At 34.8% G+C, this 22,773-nt stretch overlaps 5 protein-coding genes across 7 annotated transcripts; 4 read left to right on the top strand and 1 right to left on the bottom strand.

Annotated features, from left to right (window-relative positions):
- Positions 1–380: 380 nt before the first annotated feature.
- On the top strand, positions 381–3,907 carry LOC137004354 (zinc finger protein 235-like). Its single transcript, XM_067364608.1, has 2 exons — positions 381–497; positions 2,279–3,907. The coding sequence occupies exons 1-2, from the start codon at positions 416–418 to the stop codon at positions 3,337–3,339; spliced, it is 1,143 nt and encodes a 380-aa protein (XP_067220709.1). The 5' UTR covers positions 381–415; the 3' UTR covers positions 3,340–3,907.
- A 1,283-nt stretch (positions 3,908–5,190) lies between these two features.
- LOC137004331 (zinc finger protein 135-like) lies at positions 5,191–7,273 on the top strand. The gene is made up of 2 exons (XM_067364575.1): positions 5,191–5,357; positions 5,593–7,273. Exons 1-2 carry the CDS (start codon positions 5,252–5,254, stop codon positions 7,035–7,037), a joined length of 1,551 nt encoding a protein of 516 aa, XP_067220676.1. The 5' UTR covers positions 5,191–5,251; the 3' UTR covers positions 7,038–7,273.
- Positions 7,274–8,504: 1,231 nt separating this feature from the next.
- LOC137004371 (oocyte zinc finger protein XlCOF6.1-like) lies at positions 8,505–12,675 on the top strand. The gene is made up of 2 exons (XM_067364630.1): positions 8,505–8,633; positions 9,168–12,675. The coding sequence occupies exon 2, from the start codon at positions 9,173–9,175 to the stop codon at positions 9,992–9,994; it is 822 nt and encodes a 273-aa protein (XP_067220731.1). The 5' UTR covers positions 8,505–8,633; positions 9,168–9,172; the 3' UTR covers positions 9,995–12,675.
- Positions 12,676–12,695: 20 nt separating this feature from the next.
- LOC137004329 (tripartite motif-containing protein 16-like) lies at positions 12,696–19,174 on the bottom strand. The gene is made up of 7 exons (XM_067364573.1): positions 19,095–19,174; positions 16,469–17,072; positions 15,712–15,798; positions 15,373–15,606; positions 15,141–15,291; positions 14,283–14,342; positions 12,696–13,235 (listed from the first exon to the last, which is right to left on the bottom strand). Exons 2-7 carry the CDS (start codon positions 17,066–17,068, stop codon positions 12,700–12,702), a joined length of 1,668 nt encoding a protein of 555 aa, XP_067220674.1. The 5' UTR covers positions 17,069–17,072; positions 19,095–19,174; the 3' UTR covers positions 12,696–12,699.
- An 83-nt stretch (positions 19,175–19,257) lies between these two features.
- On the top strand, positions 19,258–22,532 carry LOC137004355 (zinc finger protein 235-like). 3 transcript variants are annotated; one of them, XM_067364610.1, is made up of 4 exons: positions 19,258–19,344; positions 20,167–20,406; positions 20,810–20,847; positions 20,946–22,532. In XM_067364610.1, exons 3-4 carry the CDS (start codon positions 20,826–20,828, stop codon positions 22,034–22,036), a joined length of 1,113 nt encoding a protein of 370 aa, XP_067220711.1. In that variant the 5' UTR covers positions 19,258–19,344; positions 20,167–20,406; positions 20,810–20,825; the 3' UTR covers positions 22,037–22,532. The 3 variants fall into 3 exon arrangements, with proteins under 3 accessions (XP_067220711.1, XP_067220710.1, XP_067220712.1); XM_067364609.1 differs by having other exon boundaries at positions 19,280–19,344; positions 20,164–20,406; XM_067364611.1 differs by having other exon boundaries at positions 19,280–19,344; positions 20,164–20,406; positions 20,779–20,847.
- Positions 22,533–22,773: the final 241 nt, after the last annotated feature.

Raw genomic sequence — 22,773 nt, 5'->3', positions numbered from 1 at the left:
GTGTTCCAAAAGCGCCATCTGTTGTCAGAGAGTGAATGTGCATTTTCATTCAGCGTGTTGAGGTTGTTTACATCCTAATGCGCATGTCCATTTGAAGCAGCACACGCATAGTGTTGTACATAACCGGTTGATGGAAAAATATTCTAAAAAATAAATTCTAAATAATTCGTAATAAGGAATTATTCAATGTATTTTTAAGTGCCCACGATAAAAATTCGTGTTCACTTCTGTTCTGATCGGAACTAACATTATTCTTTTTTTTCCCAATGCAACGTTCATCACTCCAAAAGGTGGCGCAAATGTGCCTTAAAGCGGTTTACAAACTACCAGAAAACGTAAAAGAAGAAGATGATCGTCTTGAGAAGAAGTAACAGGAAAAATCCATAGAAAACAATTGTGCAATACTGTTGTAAAGATGGAGTTTAAAGAGGAGACTGAAGATATGAATGATCCAGAACCATCCAGAATAAAACATGAAGATACTGAGAAACAAATAGGTTGGTGTCCGTTTTTGATTGCTGACTACAAAGCTTTGGTGGATGTGAAATAATGAGCTGATAAAATATATAGGAATGCATTTAAATAATTGTAATCTTGTAACGTTATAGCAATTGTTAAAGCTGCAGTCCGTAATTTTTGGTTAAATATTATCCAAAATCAGTTTTTGAGCAAGTACAATAACCAGCCAGTGTTCAAAACTATCTCCTTATCTTAGCCTGAATCACAATAGTAAGCTTGTAATAATGTTTTATAATAAAATTATTCTGGTGGATTTCTGTGGGAAATTCGAGCATGCAGCAGTTCGTCTTTGCGTCATTTGCGTCACGTCTGTAAACAGAAAGGAACGAGTCCCTGCTAGACTATGCATATAGGATGCTGCTGGTATCAGATCATTTATAGCCTTTTTTTTCACAGCATCTGAAATAATTAAACTTATCATTTTGATGGTGGATTGTAATCCAGAAAGGTCCAAATGATAATCTTGAACTGATGAACTGGAGATTCAGCGTGTAGTCAAAAGCAAAAGTCTTTGGACTGTGGAGTGGCTACAGAAACTGAAATCTACAGGCAACGCTAATACACACTAAATACACAGTCGCGCAATGCTGATGTTGTTAACATTAACAATTTGAGAAAGTAACAACAACAATAATTTCATAGTTTGATGCGATAAGAGATAAGTGATTGTTAGATTTAATCACCATTGGCAACGATTTATTGTAGGCTAATGCTTTTCCCCTCAGTTGGTCAGAACAAAAGTGAATGAAATGTTACTTATTTGTTCAGATGACATTATCTGGTGAAAATTCCTACTTTGGTCATACTTCAAGACTACAATCTATGATTCCGAAGTACAGTATCCACACCGGGGTGGTGACTTACAGCAAACATGAGATTAATCCGTGCTGAGGAGCCATGCCGATGCACAATGCACGTAAAGATAATAATTGCGCATATCACTGCAATTGCAGGTTGCAAACAGAGATGGTGACAAAGAGGCAAAAGTTACGGACAGCAGCTTTAAACGAGAATGACTAAACATTGCAAAAGAAAATTAACCCAAGCTTTACTCACCCTCAAGCCATCCTAGTTGTATTATGGCTTTCTTCTTTCTGAGGAACACAATCAGAGATATATTAATAAATATCCTGAAGCATCCGAGCTTTATAATGGCAGTAGGCATTACCACACGAATATGAACTGAAGTGTCTCCATCCATCATAAACATATTCGACAGAGCTCCAGAGGGTTAATAAAAGGCCTTCTAAAGCGAAGCGATGCATTTGTGTAAAAAAAAAAAAATCTAGATTTAACAAGTTATGAAGTAAAATATTGAGCTTCTGCCATACCGCTGACGCGACGCCAGTTCAGTTTTTTTCTTTTTCGTAATTTGAATACGGAATGCAGTCTGGTGGAAGCTAGATATTTACTTAATAACTCGTTAAATATGGATTTTTTTTTTTTGTTGTTGCACAAACGCTTCACTTCAGAAGTCCTTTATTAACCCCCCAGAACCATGTCAAATATGTTTATGATATGGTTATGATATCTGTCATTATAAAGCTTGGATGCTTCAGGATATTTATTAATATTTCTCAGATTGTGTTCATCAGAAAGAGGAAAGTCACATACACCTAGGATGGCTTGAGAGCAAGGAAAGCTTGGGGTAATTTTCATTTGAAAGTGAACAAATCCTTTAATGAAACTCTTTTGCTTTCTTCTTTAAATCAGAGTTCACTTGGACTTATTATAACCACAAAATGTTTTTTTATTTTAGACTGGATAGAGATGAAACCACAAAGACACAAACGTAATGATGCAGAAAAGGAATGTCACAACATCACAACTCAAAGAACAAAAGCTAATAAGCACACCTGCTCTCAGTGTGGTAAGAGTTTCCAAAATAAAGGAGACCTAAATGTACACATGAGAGTTCACACTGGAGAGAAACCATATACATGTACTCAGTGTGGAAAGCATTTCCAAAATAAAGGAAACCTTAACAAACACACAAGAGTTCACACTGGAGAGAAACCATATACATGCTCTCAGTGTGGAAAGAGTTTCAGACAAAGAGGAAACCTTAATGCACACATGAGAATTCACACTGGAGTGAAACCATTTAACTGTGATCAGTGTGGTAAACATTTTCAATTATCTAAACATTTAAAACAACACTTGAAGGTTCATTCAGATGAGAGGCCTTATGTGTGTTCTTTCTGTGGAAAGAGATTTTCGCGACTGGATAATTGTAAACAGCACCAGAAAACACATGATGAAGTGAAAGATCATGTGTGTTCGAACTGTGGGAAGAGCTTTACTAGAGCTGAAAATCTGAAACAGCACAAAAGAATTCATACTGGAGAAAAACCTTTTAAATGCTCATATTGTGACAAGAGTTTCACTCTGACTGGACGGCTGAAAATACATGAGCGAGTTCATACTGGAGAGAAGCCGTACCACTGTACTCAGTGTGAGAAGAGATTCATAAGTGCCAAAGGTCTCAGATATCATCTGTATATTCACACTGAAGAAAAACCATTTAACTGTGATCATTGTGATAAAAAGTTTAAAACATTATCAAATCTAAACCTACACCTGAAAGTTCATTCAGATGAGAGGCCTCACTTGTGTCCTTTTTGTGGAAAGAGTTTTTCAAGGCTGATCACTTGTAAACTGCACCAAAGAATTCATACTGGAGAAAAACCTTACAAGTGCTCATATTGTGACAAGAGATTCACTCATTCTGGAAACCTGAAAACACATGAGCGACTTCATACTGGAGAGAAGCCACATTGCTGCACTCAGGAGGGAGTTTCACACAATGAAAAACTCTAGTGATTCATATTAAGAAACATTGTTACACTGAATAAATGTTATCCTCAGATCTAATGCTTTCAGGTAAATAATGTGAAATTCAGATAAAGTAAATGAATAGAAATGCCACAACATTTGTAGAGATGTTTTTCTGTTTTGTTGTACACTGCTATGTTGAGGAACAACATATGAATTCAATCACTTTAATTTATGAATTTAAATTCTTAATTTATTAATTTTAATTTAATTAATTCGTAATTTATCTATGTAAATTTAGTGACTGGAAATAAATGTAACATAAACCTACAATCAGTCAGTTGTCATTGGTGTATACAAAACAATTAGTATTCAAATGTATTATTTTGATAAATGTCTTTTTTATTAGTCTTATTAATCTATAAATTCTAGTCATTGATAGTGTATTCATGTAATCAGCATTAATTGTTATATTCCTTATGCTGCATAATTATTTTACATGTTTTTAATTTCTTTAATCATTTATATATTGATTTTACTATATGCTGATGTGTTTATTTCCAAATGTTTCTCTTCTTTGCTGAAAGATCGAGTGGGTGTATTTTCCATCAGAATTGATAAAGTGATGTACGTTTGTATCAAAACAGACAACTGTTTCTTAGTTTATATATATATATATATATATATATATATATATATATATATATATATATTATATATATTATATACAATTAGTGCTGTCAATCAATTAAAAATTAACTAATCACACTTTCTGTAGTAAATTGCAATTAGAAACATTGGAGTTTTTAATATTTTAATACTGTAATAATTTCAGTTAATTTCCAAATTAATGTAGAAATAACTTACATATTTTAAATATTTGTTTTATTGTATCTTTTTATGAATGAAGGCCAGTATCACTGCTACTAATGCTTTTTTTATGTTTTTGTGCACAAAAAGTATTCTTGTCGCTTCGCAATATTAAGGTTGAACCACTGCAGTCACACTGAGTATTTTAATGTTGTTTTCACAACTTATCTGGACTTTGAATGTAATTTTGTTGCTTTCAATGAAGGATAAAAAACCTCTTAGATTTAAATCAGAATATCTTAGATTGTTTTACGAAGATGAACGAAGGTCTTACGGGTATGGAACGACGTGAGGGTGAGTAATTAATGACAGAAATGTTTGGGTGAACTAACCCTTTAAGAGGTTATTTAACTAATTTAAGACTGCTCAATGAGTATACTTGACAAACGGACATTTTGGTATAATTCTGCGTATCACTGTTCAAAAGAACTCGATTTAACGTCAGGCCTCGTGCTCTTTTTGTGGAAAGAATGGCTTAAAAACAACATCACAAGAAAACACTTAGACTTATTTAAAAATTCATATATTTCTCACCTCTGCTTTAGTTTTGTTTTGTCAGTATTGCCAAATTGCTTGTGATGTTCATCATGTTCGACAAATGATGTCAACTATGAGTGTTTCACTGACTTTGTGATTTTAGGTAGGCCTAATGCATTTGTCCATTATTATATAATTTTAGTTAAATGTTTAACCTGTCCATATAGACAGGTAAGACTCAATGTTGAATTAAACATGGCTCTTGGGGATAAATGTTGTCTTTACAATGACGCACACTGAATACTCTTTGACGCAGCGCACGCGCAGTGTTGTGTTTGATGGAAAAGAATTCTAAAAATACATTCTAAAATTCTAAATAAATCTTAAGTAATTATTAATTGTATTTTGAAGTGCCCATAATACACTCACTTCTGTTCTGATTGGAACTAACATTATTTCTCTGTTTTTCCAACGCAATTGCTCTGCACTCCAATAGATGGCGCAAATGCGCCTTAAAGCGGTTTGTAAACTACCAGAAAACGTAAAAGAAGAAGATGATCGTCTTGAGAAGATGTAACAGAAGAAATCCAATAACAAACAACTGAAATCTATGTGCTGTACTATGGTAAAGATGGAGTTTGTTAAAGAGGAGACTGAAGATATGAGTAATCCAGATCCATCCAGAATAAAACAGGAAGATACTGAGGAACAAATAGGTTGGTGTCCGTTTTTGATTGTTGTCTGGTTCACCAGATTTGGTGGATGTTAAATAATGAGCTCATAAATGATATAGAAATGCATCTAAATGTGTATCAATTGTTAAACACAGTTTGATTGTATTAACAAGAGAATAACAGAACTAAACTTGGGTACATTAAAGATACTCTTTTGCCTTCTTTAAAATCAGAGTTCACTTGGACTTATTTTAACTACAATTTTTTTTTTTTTTAGACTGGATAGAGATGAAACCACAAAGACACGAAATTAATGAAGCAGAAAAGGAATGTCACAACTTCAAAACTCAAAGAAACTCAAAAGATAATAAGCCATACATCTGCTCTCGGTGTGGAAAGAGTTTTCATTATAAAGCAAACCTTAATAGACACATGGCAGTTCACCATGGAGAAAAACCGTTTACATGCACTCAGTGTGGAAAAAGTTTCAGAGAAAAAGGAAACCTTAATGCACACATGAGAATTCACACTGGAGTGAAACCTTTTAACTGTGATCAGTGTGGTAAACATTTTCTTTCATCTAAACATTTAAAACAACACCTGAAAGTTCATTCAGATGAGAAACCTTATGTGTGTTCTCTCTGTGGAAAGAATTTTTCACGTCTGGATCATTGTAAACATCACCAGAAAACACATGATGAAGTGAAAGATCATGTATGTTCTGACTGTGGGAAGAGCTTTACTACAGCTGACAATATGAAACAACATCAAAGAATTCATACTGGAGAAAAACCTTACAAATGTTCATATTGTGACAAGAGATTTGCTCAGTCTAGAAACCTGAAAATACATGAGCGAGTTCATACTGGAGAGAAGCCTTACCACTGTACTCAGTGTGAGAAGAGATTCATAAGTGCCAAAGGTCTCAGTTATCATCTGTACAGTCACACTGGAGAAAAACCATTTAATTGTGATCATTGTGATAAAAAGTTTAAAACATCAGCATATCTAAAACTACACATGGTAGTTCATTCAGATGAGAGGCCTCACTTGTGTCCTTTTTGTGGAAAGAGTTTTTCAAGGCTGATCACTTGTAAACAGCACCAGAAAACACATGATGAAGTGAGAGATCATGTGTGTTGTCACTGTGGGAAGAGCTTTATTACAGCTGGCAATCTGAAACAGCACCAAAGAATTCATACTGGAGAAAAACCTTACAAGTGCTCATATTGTGACAAGAGATTCAGTGTGTCTGGACAAATGAAATCACATGAGCGACTTCATACTGGAGAGAAACCGTATCACTGTACTCAGTGTGAGAAGAGTTTCAAAGATGGAACAGGTTTCAAAAATCATCTGCGCATTCACTCTGGAGAAAAGCCATTTAACTGTGATCAGTGTGATAAAAAGTTTATTACATCATCACATTTAAAAAAACACCTAAATGTTCATTTAGATGAGAGGCCTTATGTGTGTTCTCTCTGTGGAAAGAGTTTTTCATGGCTGAACAGTTTTAAACAGCACCAGAAAACACATAATGAATTGAAAGATCATGTGTGTTGTGACTGTGGGAAGAGATTTACTAGAGTTGACCATCTGAAACAGCACCAAAGAATTCATACTGGAGAAAAACCTTACAAGTGCTCATATTGTGACAAGAGTTTCACGTATTCTGGACAACGGAAATCACATGAGCGAAGTCATAATGAAGAGAAGCCGTAGAGAGAGTTTCACCCAATCAAAAATGTATATTACGAAATATTATCACACTGAACAAATCTTATTCTCAGATCTAGTGCTTTCAGGTAAATAATGTGAGATTCAGATAAAATAAAAGTATAGAAATGCCACAAGATTTATAGAGATGTTTTTTTTGTTTTGTCAGGCAATAGAATATGTATTGTCCCTTTAATTTATACATTTGAATTCGTTGTTTGTAATACCCTATGTAAAATTAGAGAAATAAATGTAAGAAAAATGTATAATCATTTATATTCTTCTCTCATTTTTTTGCTTCTCTTCTTACTTTGCTTGTATTCTGCAAATATCTCACTTCTTTTGGGTCCTTCTTTCTCTGTACTCTAATCTTCACAATCTTCATCTAGATACAATATTTTGGAATTTATTATAAACTATAGAATAAGATTGATCATATTTATTTTGTTTAAACTTATATTTTGCTATTATAGTTTTCATATTTTCTTAATTCATTTGTTGTCTTTATATAATTTTACTTTTTTACTTAATATATTTGTTATTGATATCTAACATAATCATTACTCATCTGCCTGGATCTCACCACATCAGGCATTATGAAACTATTTCCTCAATATGAGTTTTTAATTTTGTCCTTAGCTTTTCTTTGTTTATAAGCGGACACACATTTATCTGTTTAATAACAAAAATGAAATTTCCACTTTATATGTTAATTTATGTGTTAAGACAATAAAAACATGAACAACATGCACATAAGATAAACTGCTGGGTGTGATGATGTTTTATATATGATATTAAATTAAAGAGACAGGTAATAACTATGGAACATTTTAGTAAGTAATTGGCTCACAATTTAGATAAAATGTATTGATTTAGTAAGCTAGCTAGTTTAATCTTTACACATCCTCATGTTCTGTAGTACCAAGAATATCCAGTACATTCTTAAAAATGAAGGTTCTTCATTGGCATCGATGGTTCTAAGGGGAAAAAAATGGTTATTTTAAGAACGCTTCATGGTTCTCTGGAGAACTAAAAATGGTTATTCTATTACTATTAAAAATAAAGGATTAATTTGTGATGTTCTTTGTGTAAGTCACATAAAGCGTAATTTTTATTTTGTTAAATAACTATTTCACTGACATATTTCTATATGTATGATTACTGTGAGTAGGTTAATGTTTTAGTTCATTATTAGCATTTTAGTCAAATGTTTTATCTTAAAAAAAAAATTAAATATTGTAATCACTGACCAGGCTTTCTTCAGTAACAAATTAACAGCGAAGGCTTAATCAGAGAAAGCAACAGAAGTCGTGTGTCTATTTCATTTGATCTTTGTTACCATCATATATGAATGACACTCGCTATTCAAACTGGTGATGGTTTCAGGAATCCCAGTCCCAGAATCATTCAGCGCCTACTGGAGGAAGATGAGCGAATAACACATGCGACACGCGCAGACGCGGTACGGTATGTTTACGACAATATGAGCACGTTTACGGCTAAATCACGGCGGAGTGGTGTGCGAGTTTTGTTTTGATTTCTAATTATACTATGCGGACGAATAGAATAGCTGGCAAGACGATAAGATATGTGATTTGTCTGGTAAGTGTTTGGTTTTAAAATTCAGTTTTTATATAAAAGTTGATTGTTTCCATATTGTTCAATGGAAACGTTTTTGCCGTTAATCGCGATCGTGTTTTTTATTATTATAATTATTATTAGGCCTATATGTAAAATGACATATGATTAGGAATGATAGGAAATGTTGTCTATGTAAATAGAAAATAAATACAAGCAAAACATTAAAAGAATCACTAAAACAGAAATATTATAACTTATGTTGAATGTTTTGGTCATCATCACACTGCGATCACACAGTGAAAACATTGTCATAATTTTACTGTTTACTGCCGAACATTAATAACAAAGCATGAGGCAGTTAATTTGATCTGTAAATAATAGGAGCGCTGAAATTACAAAGTTAAAAATGAAAAATGCAATGGGCTAAATGATCATAAATGTTGTCTTTTTATTATTTCAGCATCAGAATGACAGAATTAAATGTATCTATTCAAAGATATACACATACAAATCTTTGTTGCTCATGATTTGATTTTTTTTTTTTTTTTTTTTTAGATATAATGGAGGTGAAAGAGGAAAGTGAAGAACTGAATGTAGTGGAGGAGAGTCAGAGTCTTTCAGCTGGAGGAGAATCTCTTAATCACTCACAGACTGAAGAGAATGCCTCAGGAAACAGAACTCGAAGAACAAAAGCCAAAAAGTCTTTTGCATGCCATCATTGTGAAAAGAGTTTTGAAGTTAAAAAATGCCTTAAAAGTCATATAAGATCTCACTCTGTAGAAAAGCTTTTCACTTGCCCACAGTGTGGAAGGAGTTTTACACATAGAAACAGACTTAAGAGACACTTGAGAGTTCATACTGGAGAGAAACCGTACACCTGTCCTCAATGTGGAAAGAGTTTCATACAAAAAGTACACCTCATCAGGCACATAAGAGTTCACACTGGAGAGAAACCGTATCCATGCCCTCAATGTGGAAAGAGTTTCGCTAGCGGATCAGCTCTCAGAGTTCATCTGCGCATTCATAGTGGTGAAAGACCATTTAACTGTGATCAGTGTGGCAAAAAGTTTATTTCATCAACACATCTGAAATGCCACATGAACATTCATGCAGATAAGAGGCCTCATGTGTGTTCGTATTGTGGAAAGAGTTTTTCATGGGTAGAATCGTTTAGACGGCATGAGAAAGCACATACCGGTGAGAAAGACCATGAGTGTTTGGAGTGTGGGAAGACCTTTGCAACAGCTTCCCAATTAAAAAGGCACTTAAGAGTTCATACTAAAGAGAAGCCATACTACTGTACTCTGTGTGGAGAGAATTTTACCCGAGCAAGTTGGGTAGGGGTTCATATGAAAAACCATTGTCCAAAGATGTCACAGTGATTGAAGTTAAATAATTCTGTTTTTAGTTTGTATTTTTTTGTCAACCAAAGCAATTGAAATGTATAGATGAGTATATCACATCTTACAGGATTAAGATTTGAAATGCATACTATGGCAACTACATATAGCTCAAATGTAACAAAAACAAAACAAACAAACAAAATGAAATGATAAATATAAGAATATATAGCTAATGTCCACCCCTAAAACAACAATCAGCCATTTATCTGCATTAAAAGATATCAATTTAATTTAGAGAGATAAAACTTTAATTTAGAGTTTTTGACTGTCATTAAGCTGAGGCTTTGTTTGTGTTTTTTATTTTGTGCTACTGTGAAACTTTTTTTATGTAAAATGACATCTATTGCAATATAAATATCTGGATTTAATAGCATTTAACTTGTTCATATAGAGGCATTAAAGGGTTAGTTCACCCAAAAAATGAAAATAATGTAATTTATTACTCACCCTCATGTCGTTCCACACCCGTTAATCTTCGGAATGCATTTTAAGATATTTGATAAAATCCAATGGCTCAGTGAGCAAGTTAATTAACACTCCCAATGCCCAGAAAGCTACTAAACATATTTAAAACAGTTCATGTGACTACAGTGGTTCAACCTTAATGTTATGAAGCGACGAGAATAGTTTTTGTGCACCAAAAATAAAAAACAAAATAATGACTATTCAACAATATCTAGTTACGGACGATTTCAAAACACTACTTCATGAAGCTCCTAAGCTTCACAAATTTTTTGTTTTGAATCAGTGGTTCGGAGCGCCAAAATCATGTGATTTCAGTAAACAAGGCTTTGTTACGTCATAAGTGTTTCAGTATTTCAATAGCTCAAGTGTCTTTGGCAGTTTGATACATGATCCGAACCACTGATTCGAAACAAAAGATTCGTAAAGCTTCGAAGCTTCATGAAGCAGTGTTACGGGTGTAGAACGACGTGAGGGTGAGTAATAAATGAAATTATTTTCATTTTTAGGTGAACTAAAACCATTAAAAGAACTATTAAAAGATTTTAAAATCAATTTAAGAATGATAATCCTGCCGTTTGTCTCATAAAATGTGCTTAATGTGAACATTTACAGAAGATCTCAGACATCACCATAACGAATGAGGTGAAAAGGATTAAATGATAGGATTTAATGATAGTTCACCCAAAAATGAAAATTCTGTCATTATTTACTTGGAAGAATGTTTGTAACCAAGCAGATCTCGCCTCCAAATGAACTACCCTAATTTTTTTTTCCCTTACTATGGTAGTCAATGTGGCGCGATATGATTCTTGGATACAACAATTTTTCCAAGTACCTTCCTTTGTGTACAGCAGAACAAAGAAATTTATACAGCTTTGGAAGGGGGAGTAAATTATGACACAATTTTCATTTTTGGGTGAACAATCCCTTTAAAGTCGGCATGAAACTGAAGTTGCAATAGTCTTTTCTTACGTTTTGATGTATTTCCGAGTGAAATGGCTTGTCAAACAAGAATAAATGTAGAGTGGGACCTGATTTTGTCCGTAGGGAATTGGGCTGTAGATTGTCATTAAAAGTAGGTTAGGCAATGTTTTTCATAAACACTTTTGTGTTGTACTGGTTGAAACGCTCTTCACATCCTGATAGTGATCAATAATAACACTTTATTTAGCCATTAACTGTGTAAATAAAAAGGCAATGTTTCATTGGTAAATGTCATGAGTTTCTTTAATCCAACGTTCATTCATTCATTTATTCATTCACTGTATTTATAAATGTTTGATATCAGAACGGCAGAGTAAATAAGGCACAGCAAATGCACACCTAAAGAGGTACAAGTTGAATAAAAATGCAGTATAGTAAAAGGGAATATCAGCAATACCTTCATTCAAGTATTGCAGATGATATGTGACAGTTTCGTCCTACTAGGCTGAAATACAATATCTGAGTCTTTATGTCAGTGAATAAATACATAGATTGGCATTTAACGTTTGTGTCCTAATTATCTGGTGGTTGAATTTCTGTTGAGCATGTTGATTTTGAAGAAGTTGAAATCAATAATTTTGAGAAAATGTGTGCGATCGCGAATATGAGCCAGATTTTAAACGTACTGGGGAAATTGGCTCTGACGAGGACAGTGATAACATATCTGCTCAAAATGAACCCTTCCAAGCTCCAAAAGGTAACAATTTATGCTTTATTTTATTCTTCTGTAATTGTGCTTTAATATCAGGAGAGTTTCATAATATTGCAGAAGTAGTAGAAGAACCAGTACACAGAAAGTTTGCAAGAAAAGCTTGTAACTAAACATTACTTAAGGCTATTATCTATTCATCAAGTTATTGATATAGGAAGTGTGGTCATGTCAAGTAAGCTTCAGTCATAATGCTTCCTCCATTGCAAGGTGACTTTCGCCTTCTTTGTCCTGACATCCTGTCATTAATAAACATTTAGAACATTGATTTTTGAAATTTGTGAATCGATTTAAATCAGCGGAAGATAGAATCGCGATTCATATGTGAATTGATTTTTTTTCCCCCACCCCTACTGTGAATGTACAATACTTTTTGTGTTATTAGTTTAGTCTGATTGAGTTTGTCTACAATTTTTAGTTAAATTAAGATAAGAACTCATCTGATATGGATTCAATGCAGAAATTCAGATGCTCAAAGGGTTCACTAGTGGATATGAAAAATGAATTGGTATAACTTCTACTAGATTTAATTGCGCAGACAACACAGTTTCATTGCTGCCTGTCTATCTAATCCAAACACAGCGTAGAGCGGCTGAGTGAATGTGGTCTGGACTCTGTGGATGAGGCTCATTGTGTGTGAAACACTGTAGAAGGACAAAATCCCTGCGCTGTGATCTACATACACTCCTATTCTACTGGACACTACAGGAAGGACAGTCTCGATGTTACTGTGACAGAATGAGCAGAAAGTGGGAGTGCAATATAAACTCCAGGACTGATCATTAAACCCAGCTACACTATCAGGACCATCTCCCTTCCTGCTGATGCTCTTATATGCCACTCCTATAACCACTCCTAATGTCCCATTACCAGCCCACTCCACCTCCCAGTAACAGCATCCAGTCAAACTCTCGACACACAATGCTTGACACCAATAATTAAATCTGTCTGGATGATCGGGATATGGCAGACTTGTGTCAGAGTATGTGATCACTGTGTTTTCCTCAATCAGACGGAGCCAACTACTCACTGAGTTCAGATCCAGAGTCAACAGATGGGAATCTGATGGAGATAAAGAGATCATGACCTTCCGATCATTAATATAACTCTTTAGCAGGGTCCAAGATAGTTTTATAATCCTAAAGTTAGACTTTTTAAAATGTGTCTCTAATGGCTCGTTTCCACCAACCGGTACAATTCAGTTCAGTACAGTACATAACAATTCGGGACGGTAAACCATGATCATGCTTGCATTTCCATCTCCAACAGGGTTCTGTTGGAGATGGAAATGCAAGCCTGATCATGGTTTATGGAAACGAGCCATTAGAGACACATTTTAAAAAGTCTAACATTTCCCTTGTAGCATGCGCAAGTGACAATTCTCTGTCAACCAATCAGTGTTCTGCAGTGAGTGTAGCTCCACCCTTTTGATACCGTTACTATTGTGCTTGGTATCCCAACGGATGGGTCCCAAAAAAAGTGGTATGGTACAGTTTGGAATTTGTGTACCATTCACAACTTATGACAATGGAAATGGCAAAAATTGTGTACTGTACTGAACTGTACCGAACCGTACTGCTTGGTGGAAACGAGCCACAAGACTGCTAAAATCATCAGTGAAACCTCAATCGTATGAAGTAAAATTTCATATAGGGCTGCAAAAAATCTTTGATATACACTGAAAGCAAAATAGTATAAACTATATTTAAAAGGCAACATAGTATGTTATAATCTATAAACAATCATTTATTCTTGCTGTAGGGTTAAAGTAACCCCATTTCATGACAAATTTACTTAGCATCAAATATAGTTCAATTTACAGTAGGTTTAAAACCTGTCTATTTATGTCCATCAACAAATTTTGTCCATCAAATTATGTCCATCAACAAAAAAAGAGTTTTCTCTCACTCACTCTCCATTTTTCTCTCCATCTTGATGACACACATTTTCAGTAATTTAAATTATGATACAATTTGTTGATGATTATTTTTTACTGCTTTTATAATGATAATTGTTGCAGCCCATGTAACACACAAAGTAAAAAACTGTAAAACAGTCAAACTCTCCAACAAAACTGAATTTTAGATATGATTTTTCATAGTAACTTACATTGTAGGAACTCCTCTCTGGTCTGATATTCAGGAGCTCCAATGACATTGATGGATTCCACTATAGACACCAAAACACAAATGCAGTTTAATTCACACAAAAGAAAAAAGATCCTCCATGTCCTGTGGAATCTTCAGTTTAAGGATTTTTTGCATATTTTAACCCTTCCCAGCAGTGACTGTATGATTTTTAGATCCATCTTTTCACACTGAGGACAACTGAGGGACTCAAACACAACTATTACAAAAGATTCAAACATTCACTGATGCTCCAGAAGGAAACACAATGCATTAAGAGCCAGGGGGTGAAAACTTTTGAACAGGAAATTTTTCTTATTTTGTTCAAATATCTTTTTTTGAGTCTGTCAGTTGTCCTCAGTGTGAAAAGATGGATCTCAAAATCCTACAGCAACTGCTGGAAAGGGTTCAAATATGCAAAAGATGCTGGAAAACTGATGAATCTGCAGGACATGGATTTTCTGAAGAACAGAGCTCAGTTTAACTGCTCAGAACAAATAAGGGACCTCCGTGAACAACCATCACAAAACAATCGTAGATCATCAAGGTAATGACACACAGTATTAGGAATCAAGGGTTCCCCAACTTTTGAACGGGGTTATTTTAATAAATTCAGCTCTTTTTTTGACTTGTGGACTATATGTAAATATCTTTTATGTCAAATATCTTAGGCTACTCAGGACAGTACTAAATAAAAGAAATAACATGCATATTGTATGATCTCTCTATTTTCTTAAAACACATTCACATTTTCAGATTCTGCAAGTGGTTCCCATACTTTTTCATGCAACTGTGTATGCATGTACACTGAACTCATTTCTGAGAATAGACTTGTGTTTACCTATTCTATAAGTATTTTCAATAGTCTCTCTGGAGAACTGCTGCACTTTGTCTGTGATTTGTGAGAGTGATCTCACTATGTTGTCGAAACACAGATGAGAACTGATACCGAAGCCATCTGTAGATCCAGGGCAATAGAGAGACAGCAAACCCTACAGACACAAAGACAAAAACACAAACTGTAATTCCAGAAGCCTGTTAAAGTCCTCAGGGTTTGAGAAGATCTATGTTACCTGAAGGAAATGAACATGATCCTGTGTGTGTGAAAGCTGCTTCATCTTAGCATCTCTCCTCCTCAAATCACCGATCTTCTGCTCCAGTTGCTCCAGACGTTCTTCAGCTCGACTCACTGCAGCTTGTTCCTGATCTCTGATCAGCTGCGTCACCTCAGAGTGACGTCTCTCAATGGAGGAGATGAGCTCAGTGAAGGTCCTCTCACTGTCTTCCACTGCAGTCTGTGCAGAGCGCTGTTACATCACAATCACACAGTGACTTTAATGGGACTAGAAGAGCTTCAGTACTGGAGGAAAGTTCAAACTGAGACGCAAACTTATTTTCTTCTCCAAACTCACCTTATGAGACTCTACAGCCTCTCTCAGCTCTTCCTGTCTCTGCTTGATTATCATCTGTGTTTCTATCAATGTTTCCTCAAAATGCCTCTGCAGAAAAAGATATATGAATACATCTTGTCCAACAAAAGACAATATTTAATAATGTTTTTACTCCATACTCGCTTCATAATGACAGTTGAGCATCCTTCTGTGACATGATGTGCCTTCTTACACAGAATAAAGTGTTTCTTAGTCATGTTTAATTAATAAAAGCGTTTCAATCTTCTGTTTATTCAGCTACAGCAATAGTATGATGCCCATAGGGATTTCCTGGAATTACTTGTGTTATCTACTTCTGCGGCAGGGCATATTTGGAGTTTCTGCGCAAGAGCGCCCTCTGGCTTTCAGATGGAGAAGCATTTACTACTGATCACAGCGCAGTACAGATCTGACAAGCTGCGCATAAAATAATCTCAGCCTTTACCAAATCATGTGCGGTTTAACTGCCAAAAAATTGTGCAGCCCTTATATATATATATATTAGCTGATTGAACGTCTCCTCCCGACTTATAAAACATCATAAATGTATTATATCAATGGTGAATAAAATAATTAAAAACAAATTTAAAATCATAGTGACACCAAACTTCGATCTGTAATGCGTATTATATTTCAGAGTGAATGATCTATGTGTTCATTACTGAAATTTGACACATAATTATCAACATCAGTTTCCTTGACTGAGAGAAAAATCACAAGATCCAGTAGAGAGCAATACCTGTTTTTCTATTCTTGCTTCTTCGGTTGATACAGTGTCATGATTTTTGTGTTCATCCACCAAACACAGCATACAGATACACTGCTGGTCAGTGCGGCAGTAAATTTCCAACATTTTACCATGTTGAGGGCAGATCATCTCCCGCAGTCGTCCAGTGGCTTCCTTAAGATTGTGTCCTCTGAAGAGGCTCTCATGTAGTTGAAGGTGATTTTGACAGAAGGATCTTTGGCACTCCAGACACGACTTCACTGATTTCTGTTTATTTTCAGTGCAGGAGTCGCACGGCACATCTTCAGATCCAGTGTGATCAACTGCAGGAGGATCAGCAGCAGGAGTAGCAGCTTGGAGACTCGTGTTCTCTAGTTCCTCCACCATCTCAGCAAACATCACATTCGTATGTAAAACTGGTTTTGGATTGAAGGTCCGACTGCATAATGGACATTTGTAAATTCCCCTCTGATCCTCCAGATTCCAGCTGGTTGTGATGCAGCTCATACAGTAACTGTGTCCACAGGGAATCGTCACTGGATTGTTCAGTAGATCCAAACACACTGGACAAGTGAGCCGATTCCGATCCACTGAAATACTGGCTTCTGCCATTTCACTGTATGGATACACAGACACACATCATTTGATTAGTTTATAAGTGTGCTATTTAGTGTTCATTTGGACTGATCATTGAGTGGGATCATAGACTATAGTGGGCATCACATGTGTGACCAGTCCAGTTGTTCTTTTGACTTGAATGAAACCAGCAACCAGCAAATCCGACCCCTCAAGGTGAATGTGAAAATGGATGTTTATGATCATTTTAGTAGTAATTATTAAAGTTCTATAATTAAAAAAAAAAAAAAAACACAACTGATGGCTGTTCAATAAAAGTTCCAATATTCAGTAATTAAAGGTGCAAGCAGGGCCCTCACACCCGGTGGTGTTAGGAAAACAGTAAACAGTGGCCGATAAATATTGGAAAAATATGGCAGTCATTTTGATGTGCCACACTCCCTGCTGCCAGCAGGTGGCACTTTGACTGTGACTGAATATTGCCATGTAGATGTCTTCAGGTCAGGACTATTATCAAACATGTGAATTTTGGAGCAGATTAGACATCGTATGCCCGAGTTACAACAACTTCCTGTTTTGTTGCAAAACATTACAATTTGTCAGGCCGCCACGGACACGCCCTTCAGCGAAAACTCTAGATCTTCCCAATTTAATGTCGCAAAGCCCTTTAGATTAGACTGACAAAATATAATGTTGATCTGACAAAAGCTCTAGGAGGAGTTTGTTAAAGCACAACGTCTGGAAATGGCAAAATATGTCACCTATTGGGTTTTCAGATTTTGCACCCAGAGACTTTTTTGTAGGTATTGGGCTGTTACATGTGTCTACCGAATTTCATAATTGTACGTGAAACGTAGCATGAAGGCCGCTTAATTGAAATTTTGTAGGTGGTGCTATCGAGCCATTTTGCCACACCTAATTCTGAAACCCATATCAGATGTAAATTTTCACCACTTCTGATGTGTGAGCAAAGTTTCATGAGTTTCTGAGCATGTTTAGGCCCTCAAAAATGTGATTCATTTCGGAGAAGAAGAAGAATTGACCAATCAATTATAATAGAGTCCTCACACCATCGGTGCTAATGATATCCAGTATACTTTTAAGCATATTGGGTATATCATGATACAATGAGCATAATTTTAAAACAGCCTATTGATCATGCTTAATGTCAATAAATGGATACAAACAAAGTCAAGGATATAGGCTACAACTATACCCCGTTTTTATCTAAAAAAGTATTAATAAATGTAAGATTGTAAAGTGTTTGATAATATTATGTCCTTCACGTTTATGTTAATACTTAATGACAATGATTATGAGAAGATTTAATGTTAATGGCTACAAAGACTGTAGTTTACTTCAACAATAAAACAACTAGCCTATACAACTTTTTTTATTATTTAAAAAATATATTAATAAATGTGTAACATTTTGTAAAGTGTTTCATTTGACTGTATATTTGATCGTATTATTTCCCTAATGTTCATGTTGTTACAAATGATAGACAGATTATGTGACATATTCAATGCTAAATAAAAATAGCCATTCAATACAAAGCCTTGAACAAGTTAAACATGTTTATCTGTATAAAAACATAGGATATTTAAAAATATTTATAAAATAATAGGTTTAAAATGTATTTAAACGATACATAATTAAAAAAAAAAAAAAAAACGTTTTTAACATGCAAACAACAATTTAACAAAAGAAAATTACGTGTATGGGTAGCGAAACTATGATTGTTTAAGCTCCGCCCCTCACTTCTGCTAATTGTTGTCAAAATAACATCTATTAGTCTACAACGTAGTTCCAATTTAAACTGAGAAACGAAACATTTATAGGGCAATTACATTCTATATTATAATAAATGAAAACTCTTGTGTCTGCTTAGGCTTTAATTGTGGTGGCTTCAGCAAAAACGAAACTAACATTCTGGATGAGGCTCTAAAAGTTCGTAGAATGGTTAATAACTTGAATAAACCTTCAATAAATAACAGAATACGGTCACAAAATCGCAGCTGTGTGTGAACTCATTTGTGACTCAGTCGGATACTACACTCACCTTATCTGGAGAAAATCACCACAAACTACGCTGCGTCTTTAATTCCTAATGGGTAAATTAGTTGCTTGTTTTACTCTTTAGTTGACTTGACTTGTGAGTCATCGAGCGCCACCTGGAGGAAATCAAGCGATCAACGTTTGCTCCTCAGTACGGTAGGTGTTTGCGACAGTTGAGAGCGCGTTTGGGGCAGGGTGAGATGAGACGAGATGAGCGAAAGAGAACGAGGAATGTAAACAACAACTACAACTAGGTAAAACCGATACTTTAAATAATAACGCTTTAAATAATGCAGAAATAAACCAAACATAACCCGTTGTCTAAAACAGATTCTTGCCGTTTACAAGCGCTTTCAACTATGTGATTTTTTTTTACTTTGTTGTGTTTACATGTTAGCAAGTTGGTTTCAGTGCCTTAATATCTAAGCTACTTCTATGTCATTCCGTTTTGCAGTGTCAGCTTTTACCAGCTGCATTAAATGTGTAAATAAAAGGCAATGTTTCAAGCTTCACTAATCCTTCATTCATTCATTCATTCATAGAAATGTTTTTTCTATCAGAATATCATCAACTTTGAATGTCCTCTTTCATAATTATTAAATACATTTTATTTTGAGTTATATAACTAAACTAAATTCACTGCTATGAATGAATGGATGGATGGATTTATTGGGTGACACTTTAAGGAGCCCTTAAATATAATTAGGGTTAGGGTTTAATTTAGAATTAGTTGCTTGTAATTATGCATAATTTACTGTTATTACTATAAATAAGTACATGTAATTGGGACAATAAAATAAAGTGTTACTGTTTATTACAATCCAGTTCGCTGTGTTCAGCTTTTTAATTTTTTGTGAAAGATAAAATAAAGATGCTAACAGCACAGCATATATTTTATTTTCGACATACAAAAGGTTAATAAAAATGAAGCTTTAATAAAATTACATAAGACAGATAAAACTATGAAATACAAAATAAATAAACACAAAATAAAGGAATCAATTGAACAGAAATACTAAACGTAAATCAGTTTTAGACATCTAATGTTTTTGTTGTTGTTTTTTTAACTTCAGCAGGTCTGGTTCTTCAAGCAACACTCCCAGTGACAGTATGTCATTCATTACTGACTTCCAGCCACAACAATTCAGCATATGCTGATAAAACCACATCATTCTACAAGGGAAGAACAAAGAAGTAACAACTGCAATCTGTCTGACATATTATGGTAAAGATGGAGTTTGTTAAAGAGAAGATTGAAGACATGATTGATCCAGAACCATCCAGAATAAAACAAGAAGATACTGAGGAACAAACAGGTTGGTGTCCATTCTTGATTCTTCATTGTGACAGCTTTGGTTAAATAATGAGCAATATAGTATGGTAAATGAATAAAGAAATGCATCTAAATGATCACAACCTTATAAAGCAGTTGTCAAACACATTTTGATCGCATTAACATGAGAATGACAGAACTAACCATTGACACATCATAGATCTGATACTTGTTTACTATATTTGATGCAGTCTATGTATGTGACTTTGTGTGTGTGTGTGAGTATATATATATATATATAAATTAAATTTGTTGATATATAAAGTAATTAGATCTCTTCAAAAGACATGGATTCATTCAGATTTTTTTTATGACGCCTTTATGCCTTTATGAGGTTTATAAATAAACCTCTCAGGTTTCATTGAAATATCTTTGTGTTTTCAAAGATGAACAAAAAATCATATGGGTTCAAAACTACATGAAGGTGAGCGATCGATGACAGTATTTTAACATTTGGGTGAACTATCCCTTGAAATCAGGGTTTACTCTTCTGATTCTAACTACTTAATATGTTTATTTTAGACTGGATGGAAGCAATGGAGCAAAGACACAATCTGAATGAAGTGGAGGAGAAATGTGACTTAACTCAAGGAACAAATGCCAAAAAGACACACACCTGTGCTCAGTGTGGGAAGAGTTTCAGACAAAAAGGAAACCTTAACACACACATGAGAGTTCACACTGGAGAAAAACCGTTTACATGCACTCAGTGTGGAAAGAGTTTTACTCAAGCATCTGGTCTCAATAATCATCTGCTTCATCACTCTGGAGAAAAACCATTCAACTGTAATCAGTGTGGTAAAAAGTTTAATTCGTCATCAAATCTAAAAAGTCACCTGAAAGTTCATTCAGATGAGAGGCCTTATGTGTGTTCTTTCTGTGGGAAAAGTTTTTCACGATTGGATGGTTTTAAACAGCACCAGAAAATGCATAATGTAGTGAGAGATCATGTATGTTGTGAATGTGGGAAGAGCTTTACTACACCTACTCAACTGAAACGGCACCAACTAATTCATACTGGAGAAAGACCTTACAAGTGCTCCGTTTGTGATAAGAGATTCAATGTGTCCGGGAACCTGAAAGTACACGAGCGACTTCATACTGGAGAGCAGCTGTACAACTGTACTTGGTGTGGGCAGAGTTTCAAATCTTCCAGAGGTCTCTGTAATCATCTGCGCATTCATTCTGGAGAAAAACAATTTAACTGTGATCAGTGTGGTAAAGATTTTAGATCATCATCACATTTGAACAAAGTTTATTCAGATGAGAGGCCTCACTTGTGTACTTTTTGTGGAAAGAGTTTTTCATGGCTGAACAATTTTAAACTCTACCAGAAAACAGATAATGGAGTGAGAGATTATGTGTGCTTTGACTGTGGAAAGAGCTTTACTGCAGCTGGCCAACTTAATCGGCACAGAAGAATTCATACTGGAGAAAAACCTTACAAGTGCTCATATTGTGAGAAGACTTTCACTCAGTCTGGAAACCTGAAAGCACATGAGCGAGTTCATACTGGAGAGAAGCCGTACTACTGTACTCAGTGTGGAGAGAGTTTCACCCAATCAACAACTTTAAGAATTCATATTAAAAACCATTGTCATGTGTCACACTGAGCAAATTTTTATCCTCAGATTTAATGCATTCAAGAAAATCATTTGAGATTCAGTATATGAAGTTATTAAATTAAATTAAATGTGTAGTTGAACTTGCCTTGCTGTGAAATACAATGATATTTGTGGCTGTGTTTCTATCTTAGAGAGCAGCAAGAGTGTGTGATCACTGTAATCTTTAATCCAAAATTAAAAGAGTCTGGAAACAAATGTAACATAAACCACCAAACAGCCATTTATAAGTATAATATGATTCCTTAAATTTGATATTTAACTTTAATAGGTTTTTGAATAATGTTTTTTATAGATAGCCCTCACATCTCTCTTTAATTATAGGTTCTGTATAATAACAAAAATAAAATGACCATTTCACTGACAACATGTTTGTATAACCTTGGCTCACTAGTCACTACACATTTTAGTCTGTTTTAGCCGTTGGCCCTTATGAAGGCCTGTGTGCCGAAATGCATTGGTGGTGTTATAAACAGTGTATTTTTAAGCCACACTGATTATTTTATTTACTCTCTATTTTACAAGTGTTGCTGGTATTGTTAAAAAAAAAAAAATTAAAATTTTTTCGATCCATGCACCTTGTTAATTTTGTGATGTTGCACCTCTTTTTAGGGAGCAAACGTTTCAATGCATTGTAAGGATCTCGATTGAGACAGCTCTTAAAATGGTTTTGCCAAAACCACCCTATTCTACTTACGGAATGAACACAGCACCAATTCCATTTTTTC

The sequence above is a fragment of the Chanodichthys erythropterus genome, chromosome 17, assembly GCF_024489055.1.
Source record: "Chanodichthys erythropterus isolate Z2021 chromosome 17, ASM2448905v1, whole genome shotgun sequence".
Classification (NCBI taxonomy): Eukaryota; Metazoa; Chordata; class Actinopteri; order Cypriniformes; family Xenocyprididae; genus Chanodichthys; species Chanodichthys erythropterus.
The sequence above is the reverse complement of the archived record's forward strand: the minus strand, read 5'-3'. Positions and strand labels throughout refer to the sequence as shown.